Source organism: Verruconis gallopava (assembly GCF_000836295.1).
Source record: "Verruconis gallopava strain CBS 43764 unplaced genomic scaffold supercont1.24, whole genome shotgun sequence".
NCBI classification, from domain to species: Eukaryota; Fungi; Ascomycota; class Dothideomycetes; order Venturiales; family Sympoventuriaceae; genus Verruconis; species Verruconis gallopava.
The window spans coordinates 257,384-274,457 of record NW_015622160.1 but is presented as its reverse complement, the minus strand read 5'-3'; the positions used below and the strand labels follow the sequence as shown (position 1 = coordinate 274,457).

Genomic DNA, 17,074 nt, shown 5'->3' with positions numbered 1-17,074 from the left:
ATGTGAAAATGGCTAAGTTGAGTGAGATCAACGCATCTCTTGATTTACCTGTTGTGCTTGATAATTTTTTGCACATGCAATCAGAACCTCTGCACTTACTTTGATCCATATCATTGATGACGGGCTCCTGGCCAGTCAGCATATAAGATCAAAATCCTTTCATCTAAGTCACCAAACACTACATATTATCAAAGGTACAACTACATCGTCCAAATCCAAGCTTCATAGCCTATCTTTGCCAAGCCATTGAACAAACAACGCTTCCAATCGTCTACCAGTCACAATGGCGCATTTGGATATGTTAAAATCTGGCGACTACGCAGCTGTGATTGCGTATGTCACTGAATACGTGGTGGTGGTTGACTTTCTTCATTCGAGTGAGATAACACTCGACTTGGTGGTGGGTGAAGAAGTCGAAGTGATCTTCAGAGATGACGGTAAGGCCCTCAACTCAAGAGATCGAAGTTTTATAGCGATACTCAAACTCGTCAGAGAAGTGGTGGTTTGGCCGTCTTATTGGGACGCACGAGAAGGGTGTGTTTCCGGCATCATGCGTAAGGAAGAAATGGCCAGTGCCTCTAACTGGCCATGGCCGTAACGACCGCCACTTCACATCTTTCACAGCTCTTCCAAGCCATATTCGAGAGAAGATATATGATCAATACTTTGGCTTGGAAGAAGATGCAGCGATTCGCGTCGTGCGACCAGCAGAACGCGATGCTATCCTGGCTCAGCCGACTCAGCTTTGGATTTACCAAGACTCGGCTGGAGTCACCCGTACCACAAGGCTGCTTAGGAAAACGGATATCTTCGCAACCAGTCGTTTTGTGGCCAAAGATATCGTTCATTGGCTCATCTTGCGGTATAGGTTGCGTATTGTGACATACGATACGACTACCAGCTGGTTCCAAGAGAGAGACGATGCGAGCGACGATTTTTTCTATCCACCTCGAACGGCAAGCCTCACGCTTCCGCTGGTGCGATTCACAAGAGCTGTTAATCGGCTCGAAGTTGACGTCAAGTACCTCATCAACATCCCTCAGATGATTGCCAAGAGCTGCGATCTCTGCAAGATCACAAGCCTTCGGTTGACCTTCAGGGCGTACAGCACTGCCATAAAGGGCTACTATCTGACCTTCAAAGACGTTGTACACGAACTTGAAAGCTTGGAGCATCTGCGCGTGAAAGATGAAGTAGAATTTATATGGATAGAAATGGAAGAGATGTGTGAGACGTATTCTGCGTTGGACAGAGAAACGTATTGCAGAGGGTTCCTAGAGGCTGTAGAGATATTGAAGCGGAAGATTCGAACGAACTGGATAAAGCAGTATGCGCCGCAGCGTTTACTAACACCATTAGGTGTCACAAAGAATATATTTAAAAAGTAAAAATAGGGCGGTTGCAAGCGGTTCAAAGCGAATGGCAAGGGCATGTATTCATCATATAATGGCTTTTACGGCATTAATACAATTTGTATGACGATGATCATATTGAGAAAGCACGTGACAGCGTCATTGGGCCTTCTGAGTTCTAATCAGAGCAATCTTCAATAGTTTATGTCAAAACCATCGTCAGCGCAGAAGAACTCAACTTATGCAGAGTTTTGGTTTTGATGTTATCAAGGTCCTATAAAAACGCATTCGAACCCCTTTGCTATCCAATCATGAATTTTTCTTCCGAGCACGTCGAAGGTTTTTAAACAGTCCGGCTTTCACCTCGGAAATTCGCAAGGGTCGCTAGAGTGAGCGACGAGAAATCACAGCACGTTCTCGACGCTCAAACATGACTTGCATCTAGTTTCCGCCTTCTGTTGTCAAAGAAAATCCGAAATGTCGAACAGATCGCTGAAACCTCTAGTGACGATCACTCAGGGTTGGCCCAGATCCCTATTCGTACGAACCGCGAGACGTTGACACTCCTGTATATATTCGCCAGCCTCTTGGCCCTCTCCTTTAAATAACCAGCTCCACCAAATATCTGCCTCTGGTTTGCCGTGTCTCCTTACTCGTAGCGACGATATACGAATGGTGATATGAAATACCGTGATGCCTGCGAAACGCCGTGGAGCCCTCCAAGGCCATACCTAGGGCTCAATCGTTCAGCTGATTGAGCGACGGCCCTCGCCTCCCGAGGTAATGAGACCCACTACGCCGACAAACATGCAAGAGTGCATGAATTCTAGGTGAGCCATTCCAAGGGATTCTCTCGCTAGGATGGGGCTTTTGTGCTTTCTATGCTACGAATGTGCGTCTCTTAGAGTCATGCGATGGAACTCAGCTAGTGTTTGGTCATATTGCTTCTTTGTTGCTCTGCCTTCATGTACCTATGCCTCCTATTCCCGACGCATATAGCATGTACTATCCGTAGAGGTAGCCATTTGCAAAACTGGCTTTCAATCATCTCGTTCTTTTCCCTTCTTCGTTCGGCATACCCTTCAACACACGATGTCTTCCAGAATGTTTATTATAATCAGAATATTGACGTTCTGCCCGTTTTTGGCCTATTCTTGGAGTATGATCGATAAATTCGACGCTAATACTTGGTCTAGCAATATGTACTTTGAAACTGTGAGCAGGATTGTGCTTTCAGTCAGATTGAGCTGAGTTCATACAGGAGGCTATGAATGGCGAATTTGTAAACTATCTCGCTAAAGAAGCCGCTGTATCGAGCGGCCTAGTCCAGAATAAAAATGGACAACTCTATCTCGGAGTCGATAGTTGGTCGACACTGGATCCTAACGGCGTAGGACGTGCTAGTGTACGAATCCGGAGCAATAAATACTACAATTCTGGAACATTGATCATCGGTGACTTTGCCCATATAACTTCCAACGTGTGCGGAATTTGGCCTTCATTCTGGATGGTTGGCCCGCAGTGGCCGACGAATGGTGAAATTGACATCCTCGAAGGCGTAAATGAGGCGACACAAAATCAAGTCACCATTCATACGACTCCAGGGTGTGTTCCATATGTGGACTCGGAGGGCCAAACCGGAGCTATCATCGCAAATGCGGATTGTGGTGCTGGAGGAGGCGATGTTGGTTGTGGTGTCCTCAACACGAAATCCACTGGATGGGCTCCTGGGTTTAATCAAGTGGGCGGAGGTATTTATGCCGCTCTTTGGACTGGGTCCGCTATCAAGGTATGGCAGTTTCCGCGAGGTCAGATTCCTGGAGACATTTCCAGGGGGGAACCATGGCCCGAGAGCTGGGGCACTCCCGTCGCAAATTGGGTTGGATGTGACTTCTCACAGCTCATGAACAACATGCAGATTGTAGGATCTATAGAACCTCGTGTGCTTCCCGGGCTAACATTGATAGAGATTGTGAACACCGCCTTTTGTGGCAACTGGGCTGGGTTAGTGTGGAGTTCGGGTTCATGTGCATCAGCCGCAGCCACGTGCCATGCATTTGTTGCTGCTAACCCACAAGCATATTCAGACGCGTACTGGTTGATCAACTCGATCAAAGTCTATCAATAGCGCATTTTCGGCTTATGTACGTAACCTCTATGCAATACGGAAATCGAATATAGCACAATTGTCGCCTCCTGATCCGAATTTCAGATGCGTCGATGTTCCCAGAGATGATTTCTGTATCGCAAGAAGAAAAGACAAGAAGTGAACTAATGCTATAGTTAATTCTCCCGTAGAAGGGTGAAATTCCCAACTGCTCGACTTGATATAGATTTTGATTAATTAAGTTATGACTAGTTAGCCTTGTAATATTGTGACGAAATTATGGGCTTCATTGAAAACTATGTCATTACACAGACGTCGCGTTGACGACTGTGTCCAAGAAGTTCGCCCCCAGATGATTCTGTGCAGAAGCTCGAAGCGCAGTAATGCCGCTTGAGAAGTCATTAAACAAAGTGCTTACTATCGAAGCTCCACATTCTTGCTCTGAATGTGACGAATAGTCCACCTCACGCTTCCTTTGCTTGAGATTTATACCTGGACTAACCACTACACAGTTGTACTGAGACTCGGCTGCGCGCAGTTGGCAAATTGTATCCGTCTTGCAGCTTCCAGTGCATGCAGAGACGTCCCAACCCCTTGACTTCCGACTGATATAGTCCTGGAAAATACCATCGTCGTTCTCAAAAAGAGTGGTCACGTTATGCCAGAATTCGGGAGTTAACTCGGCGGCAGCGTCCGTTACTGCTGGCACGAGCAGCGAGCCGTATGTCTCCTTTGCAGAATAATACTTTTCCCACGTGGGCTTCGTTTGGTACGTCGGATCCGACATGTTCGCAATGTATGTCGTGAAATCCAGTACTCCAAATGTCACAGGGTCCACAGAATAGACACGAAAAGTAGGATTTCCAGAAGTGGGAGTGAGTGCTGGAGCAATATACGACATCATTGTCGCAGTGCTTGCGCTGGGGTTCGCGTTGTCAGAGTATGCGAGCTCAAACTCGTCTTTATGGGTGTGTCCGTAAAACGCCGCCGCGATTGTCGCGTCGTACCTTTGGATAATCTGATTGAAATAGTTCGAGCCGTCATGAAGAGCATCACCTGCTCCCTGAATGTTTACTATGTTAGACGATTTTGTATGCGCAAAATTATCGCCATTCACAGGCCATTCGGGGATGTACCCACCATTGGCATGTGTCCTAATAACCAAACTCTTTCACCGGCTGCCTCGGCTGCATCGAGCTCGGAAACTAACCATGCCAATTGCCCGCTTGGATCAGTCTCCATGTTCTTCTCGTAAAGCCAGAAGTTCTGCTTATAGTAGAGATTGGTGTTGAAAGATATCAACCGCAAGTTTCCTCCTGGATACTTAGCAGAATACGCGCCAAAGTTCTGGGCCGAACTCGCCGCGGTGGATCCAATCCATCGCGCCCAGTCCGAAGAGAGGGTATCATATGCCCATTGGCTGCTAATTGTGGTGTCCACGGCGGCGGGTGGGAAAGAGTTGACTGGTGCAACATCGTGGTTGCCTACAACTCCGTAAACTAGGTTCAAGTATGTAGGCATCCGCGTCACGTAGGCGTCGTTAAGATCGTTGGTCACCTCAGTCTGGTTTACGAGCCAAACGGCGCCTTCGACAACATCACCGGTCATGATTGTGAATGCTGCATTCGGAGCGAATGTTTGAATTGCTTCATACATGCTCTCCTCTAAGCTCAAGGGCGAGTCGCATTGGTGGTTGCCATATTCGCCAGCAGGGTAGCTAGTATTCCCTGGGGCGTCAGCCGCGGTATAAGGACGACAGCAGATGTTCTTGGTGCAATTGTAACTATGTTGTGATTAACATGATATATTTAAGACCGGAACACGGCCTGCCCACCTGGAGCCAACTTCGTAGAAAAGATCAACATGAATGTCGCTAATATGAACGACCTGGATAGGGGCTTGTCCGCTTGGGGGTGGTCGAGTAGCATTTGGACTCTTTGTAGACGGGAAGCTTACGGAATATTCTCTCACTGCAGGAAAGTCGCATAGTCCAAAGATGGTAGCACAAAAGAGTGTGGCTGTATGTGATCCGATGGTCATTTGGCGAAGATCGTGCGCGAGGATGGGACCTTGCTCGGCTATCGCACCTTCACAAACGTCGGCATCTTCAATCTACGTTTCCTATCAGCAAGAATAGGACGAGGCCATATTTCGAAACAGACCCCAGCGAGAATGCAAACTTCAGTAATAACGTCAACGAATGCAGAATTTCCAGCATGTGCTATTGCTTGCAGAACAAGCAAAAGAGCCTATATGCACAATCATCAGCATTGGACAAGTCGACAAAATGATTCACTCAGAGGGAATATCCCGACCTGACAACTAGTACATGTAGCAGCATTTTCGATGTCTGCTAGGATATCGCTAACAGTATCCCTCCTAGCCAGTCCATGATTGAGCGAGGCAACGGCGGCGCTCGCGGCGCCCGCAAACCACAACCACTTGAGTAGCATGCTGAAGTACTATTTGACATGTAAAGAACGGCAATGCGTGAGGGATTGTAAGAAGATTTCAGAAAGTAGAACGTGTTGATAAACCCTTCATAATCCACGTCGTGTTTGTCGCCGGTTCTATTGCTGGTATCTAACCAACAAAAGCAAGTCAATCATACATACCACGTTTCTGCCACTCAAGCACCTATTGCTGGGCCAGATATGAAATATAACCTATGTTATTTCACCTTGGGTTTACCGTCATACAAGGGGAAAATGGGGACAATGCCGGAGAGACAGGGTAGGACGTACTGATGCTGCATCGGCGATCTAACCCAAGACAGCTGGTATGATCATCTCCCAATTTCAGCCAGCAAAAGCATATTCCTTCTGCACAGAGCTGCCGTTCGACACAATCAAGGCTTCCGTATTGTCATCCTTGCAATGAAAATATTCTTCATCGGTTTAATGGGCAACTTAACAACGCTGGGGGTCTTCTTGAGAAGAATTATTGATATCATGCGGACTCTAGTTGGTATTCTTCACCAGTAAATAAGTGACACTTAGGACCGCAATACAAAGGGGTACACGTGGTGAAACTCCGCCACCCACAAGCAATTGGTATCAATAATCACCCGACATAGAATCTCGATTTCCATATTTATCAAATTGAATGGCGCCGTCGGTGTGAAAGTACAATATTGAATTACTATTAGTATTAAGTATTTTTAATGGATACTTCGGCTTCTTTGTTTACAATCAAAGCTCGAGACTCTGCGTTAGGACAATGTCAAGTACATTCTTGCCAACCATGAATGAATAATTGCCGCGATTAAGAACCCACTGTTGGGTATCAACGTCCCAAACACTTAAGTCTCTTCTTCGAAGTGGAAAGGCATATTCCGACGAAGCTCCAGGTTGGAGCAATTGCTTATCGAAACCACGAAGAGCTTTTGAGACCCCGCTTTGGGGAATGCCAACATACAATTGAGCGACTTCTGCAGCGGCAACATGTCCAACATTGGTCACTTGAACCGTGGCTGTTGCGAGTATGTCATATAGCGAGTCGTAACCACCTTGAGGAATTGGTGTGGTATTTTGGTCTGGCAGTTGGGACTGCATGTTTGCCGAAGCATTCCAGGACACTTCTAGGGAGCTGTACTCAAACTCGGAATACGTAAGCCCGTAGCCAAATGCGAAACGTGGCTCGATTCCGTTGAGAATGAAATGCTTGTAGTCAATCGCCAGTCCCTCGGAGAAATTAGACTGAGAATAGAACGGATTGTCCACCGTAGGATAGTCAGGGTTGAGCAGAGCACCGTAATCCGCTTCATTATGCGCGACAGTGTATGGGAGGCGTCCAGATGGCGACTGGCGTCCATAGAGAATCTCAACAAGGGCGCTTCCGCTTGCTTCACCAGGAAGATGTGCATACATGGCTGCAGTCACGTTGGGATGATCGATCCACTCATCAACCAAACGCACGCCAGCATTGTGTATGATTACAATGGTGTTTTTGCATTTTGACGCAACGTTCGTCACAAGCGTGTCTGAGTACTCGTTCTGCAATTCCGTGCGATCCCAGGATTCCGGTGACTGTGCATTGATGAAGACCAGGCATGGCCCGCTCGAAGACGCAACATTCGGATTTTGAGATTTGAAGTCCGTATAAAGCGTGGTATTGTCCAAAGCGGCCTGCTGAACGAGAGCATCATACGGGGAGACGGCAGTAGCGGGTGTAATCGCTCCAGAACCTGCACCAGTGTTCATCGTACCATCAAGGGCAACCTGTGGACAACGATGCGAAGCACTTGCAGCCGAAGCCATGTTTAGGTCTTCATCAACGATTGTGAAAGGTGCTCCATTCACAAAATGTTGGGTGTTGGCAAGACCGTATTGAAAGAGAGGATCAGAAGAAGAGTTGGCTCCCGCTATGGCATCATAGCCAAAAATCGATAGAGCTGGCGGCGCGTTTAGCGGGAGAACAGCATCGACATTTTTGACAAGTACATGCCCTTCCACTGCAGCTTGGAACAAGGTGCTCTGGCTTGCGGCTTCTCGGGCATCCACCGATGCGTGATCATCCATTCCAGGATCACTGAATTTGGCATAACGGAACCAAGGCGCTAAGATCCGGGTAGCTTGGTCGTCGATTCTTGAGACATCCAAAGAACCATTGTTTACAGCTGTTGCAAGGGTGGATGCTGACAGGAATTGGGAACTCGGCATGACCATATCAAGACCGGCTTTGTTAGCAGCAATGCCCGTGTGCGACCCGTACCAGTCGCTGACAACGAAACCTTGAAAGCCAAGTTCTGTTTTCAAGAGCCCGTTCAAGGCTTTGCTGTTCTGACACGCGTGGCTGCCATTTATCCTGTTGTAGCTGCACATGACAGCACCCGGTTCCGCCCTCATAGCATCATAGAATGGCCACAAATACAGTTCATGCATGGTCCTATCGTCGACATTCGAGGACACTGATTGATTTGCCAGACCCGGAATAAATCCCAGGAAAAATGGGGCTCTGTTCGTCTCTTGCTCGTTCACTATGAAGTGTTTGACGCAAGCAATCACCGACTCTTGCATGCCGTTAATGGTTGGATACACTAGACTCCCCGCCAAATACGGGTCGTTCGAAAATCCCTCCCAATTGCGGCCTCCTTTCGCAAGCCTTCCAAGCGGGCCGACCACAGGACCAAGAGCAACATTGATGCCCTTTGTTTTGAATTCTCGACCAATATAGAGGCCGCGTTCTTGTGCGAGTTGTCGATTCCAAGAAGCGCCAACATGAATTTGAGCGGGAAAGCCAGATACAAGTTCTCCGTTTCTAACGCCGCTCTCTGCATCATTGAGGCAGAGACCAGGGAACCCAACGCTGTCGATGGGACCAATAAAGCCAGAACACCCCTTTGTTGTCGAGCTCCCAAGCGAGATTCCGGCCTTTTCTTCGATGGTTAGTTGAGCTACCAGTGCTCTCGCCTGGCTGAAAGCATCCTGCCAACCTTGCTGACCTGTGGCATTTGCTAAAACGACGTCAACACCTTACTCTCCTTCCGTGGTATCAATAAAATTTCAAATACGCACGTGAAGGATATACTGGTGGCGAACGGCCATAAGCCCAATAAAGTTCGGGATTTGGCTGTCCGCTAAGAATTTCAGCTCCTTGAATGAACGCATTGATTACAGCCGCTGCGATGCTATCTGCGGCGAGCACGAATTCCGCTGGCAGATTCAACAGCAGATTCGCTATACCAGTCAGAGATGCTTGAGGCAATGCAGTTGCAGTAAAGCTAAAAATGCTTAGACAGAGAAAGAAGAATTCCAGAAGGCCGGGTGAGGAACAAGGCTCCTGGAAGAACCGGCATTTGCCGCCCAGAAACTTCATCCTCACCACCGGAAAAGGATCAGAAGACGAAGATGGATCGAAGGTGGCTGCACAGGTCCATCAATATCTTTATGCATCCTTTGACACAGAAGCGAAGTGAGTGACACAGGGTCAGAGAAGGGCAAAATCGTTAGTCGGCACTTCGTCCATGGGCAGGCAGGTCAACGCGAAGTACGTTCACCGTTCACTTCAAGCACCCCTTGCCTCGAGCCAGCAAGTCGAATGGTTGATCTCATTATTCGTGAAACTTCACCATCAATCTTTGCCTCCATGGAAGCTACAATCTTGATCGAACGGAAGCTCCTCGATGGGGGGGATTTGGGCACCTTCGTTGGTCGACCACGGTCCTTGGTAGGTTGTGCCCATTCATTGGCTACGGCAAACTGAAACAATCATCGGCCCGGCGCAAATCACTTATTTGGACTCGGCTTTCTCATCTTCGCGAGTCATTTCACGTCCAAACTTGGAAATCCTCCGTAAGGTGTCGGCTCTAGCGGGACAAGCTCGTGGATGGTGCATTTTACCATTTAATGTGCGTAGACATGTTGACCTCGACGTAAAGCAGGGTTTCGGTGCACCGGAGAGAGAGCGACCTTTTATCCCCCATGCACAGCAAATTGTGCATGAACTTATGTAGTATGGTACGGAGATTAAAATATCGAGGATACTTGCATCTGGGTCTCGTGAGCAAACATCGTAGACTGCACGGACGGCTCGGTTCCCCCGCAATTCGGATCGCTGCAAGGCTGATCTTTTCACATGTGAATCTGCAGGTACTAGAAAACTTCCACGCGCAAGCGTCGGCCCGTAAGACTGCTGCTGCAGTCGTATATTCATGGCCGTCCAAGCAACAATGAAGGGCTCTTCGAAGCCACGCGTCCGGTCGGACGCTCAACTGGCGCGGAAGCGAAGCATCGATAGAATGCACAACCAGGCGAAAAGAGCGAGGACCAAGAGTCAGCTTGAAAATATCCAGGCGAACACAATCCAAATACAGGATGACGTTCGAAGGCTGATGGATGAGATGCACGCGCTGCGGATCACGCTTGATACGATTCCAAGATTTGGAATGCCTGGTACAAGACCCTCATGGAGCCCAAGTAATTGTAGTCGCGCTATGCAGGATTGTTCAGCAGGTTTTAACGCCTCCCCTTGGTCGATCAGCGCACCCGCGGTTCAAGTTCGCTGCAAGCATGGCACGGCATGTCCCGTGCAACATCCTATCCCCGTAACCAGCCAGAAAGACGAATCCGGCTGGCAGTACACCGGCTATGTTCCCGTCGTATGTCGATGCGATTTGCCGCACGAGACGGAATGCGAATGTCTGGAGCTGTCGACCTTCAGCATCTTGTTGCATTCGCACCAGAATCTGAGCAACGGCAACTGTCATGTCAAAGACTTGCCGCGGAATGCGAGCATCGCGAATATGTTGCTACTTTCAGACGAGGGTAACCCACTCGCTGTACTGCTGAACTCGGTGTTCAAAAGCGTACCTTCCATTGAATTACATACGATGGTGGCATCTTACTTCCTAATGTACCGATATCTCAGAGTAAGCTCTATGCTTCTCACTAAGACCCCGTGGCAGGCGAGAGTGCTGACAAGATCGATAGTGGAGAGCATATCCTGACGCAGAGTCATACGCTGAAATTCCGCTATGGGCACGCCCAACTATGACACAAACGTCAAAACCGCACCCAGTTTGCATTGATTATATTCCCTGGCCACCGTTGCGTGACCACGTTCTCAAGCACTCGGGGCAGGATCCAAGACACACCGTTAATCTGTACGTCTCTCATGTTCGTTTTAGATGGCCTAAGGAGCGAAGCTTTCTTAGCCGGAATGGCGGAGAAGTGAAGTTGAGTGACGAGTTCATATCCGCGATCAGCGAATACGAAAATTGGCGGGTCAGCAGAGAGTGGGCGAAAATGTTCCCTGAACTCGTCCATCTGGTGAATGTCGAGGAGGCAGATGCATGAGGTGCCGAATAGCGCGAATTACATTTCCTTCCATTATGTGTTTATATTAAGTACGTGAAGGTCTTCGTTGGTCGCCTTTCCTGACCATTAGCAAGCAATTCTACGTCCTCCTCGCCATCTTCATTCGGTTCATTGCTTCTAAGCTGAAGATTCGCATTTTGGAGCTTCCACCTTAGGCACAAGGCAAGGATTCCAACAAGCGCCATGAAGCCGGCACAAACCGCCATTCCCTTGAGATACAGTGGTCCTTCATCCTTGGGATAGAGCCTCGTCCCTAGCAAAGGACCCATTTGACCAAAGTATTGTAACATAGCTACACCAGTTCCTTTCTTGGAATCGCTCTCTTGGATATTCAGGGTCCACGTGATGATGAGCGTGACACATGCGAAAAACCCAGCGGTCGCAGGATATACGCCCAGATAGCGAACCCAGCTTGGGAGTCCGAGTAGACCAGCCAAAAATATTAGTAGATAGCCTAGACAGGCAATAGAGGCGTTGAACATTATGAATGGTGAGCGAACCTTTGCCTTGTCACTCGCATGTGCTGAGTACAGCACTACAACAAAGGCAACAAGATATGGGGGTGCGGATAACGCCTGTGACATGATTGAAGACCAGCCCATCTCTTTTATAATTGTAGGCAGGAAGACCGGCATGGAGCTAAAGGCAACATTGATGCTGAAAAACATGACTGCTGTCAAGTAACACTTGGCATCAGTTAAGGCTTCGAATATCTCGCGAGCCTTGAGCCTGGAACCTTTGTTTTGCGCCAACTTCTCGTCCATATTTGTGGTCGAGCTTTTTTCGTCTTCGATCCTTGCAGTTGCGACTTCTTTCTCTCTTTTGGTCAGGAATCTAGCTTCTTCGATGCTATCAGGCAAGGAATTCCACACCCAGAACGCCACAACAATGCTGGGAAATCCTTCAACCAGAAGGAGGAGTCTCCAAGGCGCCCAAACACGTGTCTTCTCGCCGAACCACGTGATCAACCAGGCAAGGCTCGACGCAAATGCGGTTGCCAGAGGAGCTGCAGATATAAAGATCCCAACCCTGGCGGCCATTTCATCGTTTCGGAAGAAGAAGGAGAGATAAAACGGCACGCCGGCGAACGCAGCTTCAGAAATGCCAAGAAGACCTCTGAGGACCAGGAGGAAGGGATAAGAGCTGCTGATGGACTGCAAAGAAGCCAGTAGTCCCCAGGCCATAACACAGGATGCTAAGTATATATGCGGCCTGATGAGCCGAAACCTTTTTCTTTCGTGTTAGCTCAGATTATGTCGCGTAGCATCATGTAGCAAGAGAACGTACAGCAACGCCATCCACTCAAACAGAATGTACGTGATGTAGAAGGCGGTCAGTAGCATGTCGTACTGCCTGCCCGATAAATTCAGATCCTTTTCCATTCCCGCGATGCGAGCGTTCCCAATATTGCTTCTATCCAAAAAACTTAGCAAGTACAGGAAGGCCACGAACAGAACCACGCGCTTGTCGAGCTTCCTCAACACCTGCAGCTCATCTACGGGAGAAAAACTTTGCTCTCCTTGGTCAGGTGGAAGTCCAGCGCCGCTGTCGTCGTTTTCGTGGTGAGTTGTTGCTGTTGTTCCCTTGCTGTAGTCATGTTCCCGGCAGTCTCCAATTCGATCTGACGCGTTCTTTGCGGAGCTCGATGCCGCTGATTCTGCATCTTCGCCAGAAGCGACGCGTTCATATCCCCCAGCAGGGGCGGCAGAGGGCATGGTCTCGTGCGTTCCCGCACGACTTAGCTCTTGGTGGTGCGGCCAAGAAACGGCGTCATACAGTGAGGAATCTATAAGACAATGAGATGGCTTCCACTTGCCATCTTACGTCGTGGTCAGCACAGTTCAGCTTGTCACGCGACAAGTAAGGAAGTTCGACGTATGTACTCGTATTGCGGGGAGGCCGTGGCGTGGCTTGGCGCTCGGGCCGCAGAAGCTTAGCCATTCATGACGTTCTTCCAGTGCCGAATGCAGGCTGACGTGAGTACAATGCGGGTTTCCGGTGACCCAATTGCAAGTCAAAAAAAAAGCTGACATACGGAACGAACCACGGCCAAATTCGAACTCCCACAACTAAGCAGTCTTAAACAAGTGGAAGAAAAGGTCAATTACATCGAGGAACAACCGCTAGTGTCCGCTGATCGCAGAAGGTAGTCGTATCTGGGACCAAGTTTGAACACTGCTGGCTAGATTACAAGCGACGCGCAAAGATGTTAACACAAATGTCCGAAACTGAAAGCAGCATCTACTTCGTCGCCTTTCCCTTACCCTTCTCATTCGGAAGCCCTGGAAATTCAGGGTCGATGCGATTGGAATCCCCTCGACTTTGCTCTTCAGCCAAACTTAGCTGTAGAGCAAATTCTAGATCATCCATCTCCTGCCGATTGCTCGCCTCCGGGACGTTCATGAGCGGTGTTGGCGGACTTCTTGATGAAGATTTGGGAGTGCTTCTGCGCCCTTTCTTGCCCATGCGGATAGGAATATCATACGCCACGCGACTAGGCGAGTACGGAGGAGTATACTCCCGTGAACCCACATCTTGGGGTGTACTCTCCAGGCTCTGGCGAATGGCTTCAGCAAGATCGGCATCGATCTCATCAGAAGCCTTTTCTTTGGTAGGTGTTGCAAAGCGGCCTGAGGATAACGCAGGAGTGTTGGCCTTGCTGCTTCGGCGTTGTTCATCCTCAATCATACTCTCTTCTGAGAGAAGAGTTGCATAAGCTAACGCCTGTTCCTCACTCTCCATCATGTCGATGCCGAATCGACCCCTGAGGCGCGCTTTCTCGCGTCTACTTCGCTCATCCTCTTGCTCAAGCTCGTGACGTTCGTTTTCAATGTAGGACTTGAGATTACTGTTCCGAATGCTTACAAAGTCTCCTCCATGCTGATTGCTGCCGCGCTCAGAGCGACGCTTCAGACGCTTCGTGCCTTTATACTGCTCCGCCGAGAGTGAGCTATAGCTCCAGTAACGCAGATGATTTCCAAGAGACACAACGCCGCGGAGTACACTTGGATCTGGGTCAAGGCAAATCGCACCAGCCGCAAACATGTTGATGCCAACGCCCGCTGGTGAAGCCTGAGCTTGGGCTAGACGACGTCGTGCCCTCGATGAAAATCGAGAGTTAAACGTGCGAATAGGCTCCATGGAAGATGCGAGTGGATCCCACGCCTGAACAAGCCCGTCACTACCACCGACGACAATTTGGAGAGCGGTCAGAGCAAGGCAGGAAATCTCGGGCGAATCTGTATATATGATTCGAACAGGTTCAACTTCATTGATGACATCCGTCGACCTTGACATGGCAGCGCGGCAGTCCCAGATGAAAACATTTCCGGAACTCGTTCCAGCAGCGACAAAGCGGGAGCGCTGTCCAGGCAGATCAGAAGGAGTGGCCGGGCGATCCTCGCCACGAAATGGTGAGCCAAAAGTCGAAGACGCTTCAGAAGACCCCAGCATTCCAAGTGCCGGATCTTCGGACATGGTCAAGGTGGCATATGTCGAACAGTCAATCGCAGTGGTAGAGATTTGTACGCCCTTGGCATTATTGAAAGAGAAGAGAGAGCAGCGCCATTCCTCAATGGTAGAAATCCTTTCAGGAGAAACGTCTACACTGCTGTAAGCTACGGAAGCGAAACTTCGACCTCGGCTATCGGACGGAGAAAATATTGCTGATTGAGTCTGCAGTGGATTTGATGGCCCAAAGATAGATTCGCGTTCGAGTACGGGAGTACGGTCATCGTCAGGTGTAGGAATAGAGCTTTCGGTCAATGTACCCTCGTGTTCAGGTACTTTGAACCGCGTGTACCGCTTGACGCTAGCAGCAGTATCTTCATCGAGGCCACAACCAAAGACTGCAATGGATTCACCGGCGAAATTACCATCATCACCTGCAAAGTCGACCTCAATTCTTCGGCGCATATCCCAACCATAGCAAGTCTTGCGGAAATCATACGGGAATTTCTTCAAAAAGGCCTCGATCTCGACAGTTTCCGCCCTGACTTGGTCGCCAGTCAAGCACATTCCAGTCCAGGAAGTCCTTGGAGAGTAGCTACCATCCATTTCAAACTCTTGAAAAGGATCTGGCCTAGACATGCGACGGCTTGGTTCCACCAAGTTCCAATACACGGATCGGCCTGTACTCCAAGCCATTCGCTCCGTGGCTGCGGCATCAAGCTTCGTGTCGCGTGCTAAAGACTGCCGCTTGGGAAATTTGGTCAAGTAGTAAAGTTCACCGAGCGCGTTGAGTGCTATCGCCCAGATGCGGTTCTGGGCTTGGCGCTTCAGAGAATAATTCTCGTCGACTGCAAGGGCAATAATAGGAACACCGGGGCTAAGCACCCATCTTGCGGTAAGTTCTCCACGTGAAAAGCGTAAATGACGCAAATCCGAAGAGCCAAGACTATATGCGCTCACAACACCAAGTGAAGATCCAACCATAATACCGAGAAGACCCTCAGTGAGGCTAGGAATTGCAGCCGTTTTCGCAATCCACACTGCCGATACTGCCTCGATCTCACGTGTTATCTTAGGAATACCGACCTCCGGTTCCGACAAGCCGAGAGGAGCAAGCAAGAACCGGCCGCGAGATTCATCCGTGGCGCGGTAATAGACACCGCCGTCCGGTAGTCCCTCGCCGTAAACCATACCGTGTGGTTGACTCACATCCATGACATTACGGATTCCTATGACATTGCCGGGTCCAAGACCATACATCGTAGCTCCGCCATAAATGTCAGAAAACTGACGGAATCCCTGTGGATCCATGATGCCTCTGTTGTCAACCTTTCCAGTTATTGGGTCACTTGCACATGCCTTTCCAAATTCATCGGCTCCATGAATCAAGCGAGGGAAAGTCTTTGCAAGCCCAGATCCCCAGTTCACATCTATGTGATTCACTGTGGTTAACAGCTGCGAATTGTACATTACTACAGCACTACCCGAGCCGGCAAAACCACGTGGCGTTGATGTCGTGGATGAGACTGAAGGTTTGCCCCTTGCCAGTGAGCGCAAAAGACGTGTTCGGATGATGTATTCGCTTCTCCATGTTGAGAGCGCGGTCAGGCGACAGAATGCACGTTTGTCGGATTGGAAACTATCCCCTTTACCTAGTCCTGTCTTTGTCGCAGGTGCAATTGTCGCGGGACCGGGAAAATAGCGAGCAAAAGCAGCACGCCAGGCGTGGGGTGATGTAATAAGGGCGTGGAAGCGTTTTGAAACTAGAGAAGAGGACGAGAGATCGTTGGGAGGCAAGTGCGAAAGCGCATGCGTCAAGAGCTCTGCTCGCAGTCAGTTAAGCCTATATATGCTAATACTCTTGTTTGAATTCCATCTTTCAAAAATGGAGAACGCGAAGAATTGGGCCAGGAATCATACCATTAGGCAATTTGTTTATCGGAGAACTTCCCTGCGGAGGGTGATTCGGATTGCCTGTAAATTTGAGGCTCTTCGCGTGTATGTCAGATCCGTCAGACGTGAATTTGCCGTCATCCTGAGCGTCTTCGTCATTGTAACTCGTCTTCAGGAGTCCAGGATGCTTCTGTATATGCCGTTCGGTTTTAATGCTGCCGCTATCGGCGTTTGGTGAGCCACGTAACTGTGCTGCAGCAGCATTTCCTGGTTCCCCATTGCTGGAGAGACCGTGGAAAGCTGGGCTGCCACTACAGCGAAGGCCATGCTGGTTCTGGGGTGAAGGAGTACGGGGGTTGGTTCTTCGAGTGGAAGCTTTTGGAGAAGAATGGTTAGACTCTGGTTGCATAAAACGGTTTGCGAAAACTTCTTTGCGTGCGTTGAGACTGAATCAC

At 49.2% G+C, this 17,074-nt stretch overlaps 7 protein-coding genes across 7 annotated transcripts; 3 read left to right on the top strand and 4 right to left on the bottom strand.

Moving 5' to 3' along the window:
• Positions 1-283: 283 nt before the first annotated feature.
• On the top strand, positions 284-1,388 carry PV09_06743 (uncharacterized protein; the record flags this gene model as incomplete). The annotated part of the gene is made up of 2 exons (XM_016360430.1): positions 284-437; positions 493-1,388. 2 exons carry the CDS (start codon positions 284-286, stop codon positions 1,386-1,388), a joined length of 1,050 nt encoding a protein of 349 aa, XP_016211769.1.
• A 1,164-nt stretch (positions 1,389-2,552) lies between these two features.
• Positions 2,553-3,480, top strand: PV09_06742 (uncharacterized protein; the record flags this gene model as incomplete). The annotated part of the gene is made up of 2 exons (XM_016360429.1): positions 2,553-2,567; positions 2,614-3,480. The coding sequence occupies 2 exons, from the start codon at positions 2,553-2,555 to the stop codon at positions 3,478-3,480; spliced, it is 882 nt and encodes a 293-aa protein (XP_016211768.1).
• Positions 3,481-3,714: 234 nt separating this feature from the next.
• On the bottom strand, positions 3,715-6,151 carry PV09_06741 (uncharacterized protein). Its single transcript, XM_016360428.1, has 5 exons — positions 5,775-6,151; positions 5,622-5,708; positions 5,294-5,571; positions 4,600-5,242; positions 3,715-4,522 (listed from the first exon to the last, which is right to left on the bottom strand). The coding sequence occupies exons 1-5, from the start codon at positions 5,910-5,912 to the stop codon at positions 3,764-3,766; spliced, it is 1,905 nt and encodes a 634-aa protein (XP_016211767.1). The 5' UTR covers positions 5,913-6,151; the 3' UTR covers positions 3,715-3,763.
• A 473-nt stretch (positions 6,152-6,624) lies between these two features.
• Positions 6,625-9,415, bottom strand: PV09_06740 (uncharacterized protein). Its single transcript, XM_016360427.1, has 2 exons — positions 8,976-9,415; positions 6,625-8,914 (listed from the first exon to the last, which is right to left on the bottom strand). The coding sequence occupies exons 1-2, from the start codon at positions 9,274-9,276 to the stop codon at positions 6,651-6,653; spliced, it is 2,565 nt and encodes an 854-aa protein (XP_016211766.1). The 5' UTR covers positions 9,277-9,415; the 3' UTR covers positions 6,625-6,650.
• Positions 9,416-10,075: 660 nt separating this feature from the next.
• On the top strand, positions 10,076-11,284 carry PV09_06739 (uncharacterized protein). The gene is made up of 2 exons (XM_016360426.1): positions 10,076-10,828; positions 10,890-11,284. The coding sequence occupies exons 1-2, from the start codon at positions 10,112-10,114 to the stop codon at positions 11,253-11,255; spliced, it is 1,083 nt and encodes a 360-aa protein (XP_016211765.1). The 5' UTR covers positions 10,076-10,111; the 3' UTR covers positions 11,256-11,284.
• Positions 11,285-11,296: 12 nt separating this feature from the next.
• On the bottom strand, positions 11,297-12,991 carry PV09_06738 (uncharacterized protein; the record flags this gene model as incomplete). Its single annotated transcript, XM_016360425.1, has 2 exons — positions 11,297-12,503; positions 12,564-12,991. 2 exons carry the CDS (start codon positions 12,989-12,991, stop codon positions 11,297-11,299), a joined length of 1,635 nt encoding a protein of 544 aa, XP_016211764.1.
• Positions 12,992-13,517: 526 nt separating this feature from the next.
• On the bottom strand, positions 13,518-17,028 carry PV09_06737 (uncharacterized protein; the record flags this gene model as incomplete). The annotated part of the gene is made up of 2 exons (XM_016360424.1): positions 13,518-16,549; positions 16,647-17,028. 2 exons carry the CDS (start codon positions 17,026-17,028, stop codon positions 13,518-13,520), a joined length of 3,414 nt encoding a protein of 1,137 aa, XP_016211763.1.
• Positions 17,029-17,074: the final 46 nt, after the last annotated feature.

Excerpts from the sequence above, each read along its gene's own strand:
- PV09_06741 (XM_016360428.1), bottom strand. The coding sequence starts at position 5,912 with ATGCTACTCAAGTGGTTGTGGTTTGCGGGCGCCGCGAGCGCCGCCGTT. Across the intron at positions 5,709-5,774 it reads CTACATGTACTAGTTGTCAG|GCTCTTTTGCTTGTTCTGCA; the intron begins GTCGGGATATTC and ends TTGTGCATATAG. Across the intron at positions 5,572-5,621 it reads AAGTTTGCATTCTCGCTGGG|ATTGAAGATGCCGACGTTTG; the intron begins GTCTGTTTCGAA and ends TAGGAAACGTAG.
- PV09_06739 (XM_016360426.1), top strand. The coding sequence starts at position 10,112 with ATGGCCGTCCAAGCAACAATGAAGGGCTCTTCGAAGCCACGCGTCCGG. Across the intron at positions 10,829-10,889 it reads TAATGTACCGATATCTCAGA|TGGAGAGCATATCCTGACGC; the intron begins GTAAGCTCTATG and ends CAAGATCGATAG.
- PV09_06740 (XM_016360427.1), bottom strand. The coding sequence starts at position 9,276 with ATGAAGTTTCTGGGCGGCAAATGCCGGTTCTTCCAGGAGCCTTGTTCC. Across the intron at positions 8,915-8,975 it reads GCCACCAGTATATCCTTCAC|CAAATGCCACAGGTCAGCAA; the intron begins GTGCGTATTTGA and ends ACGTCGTTTTAG.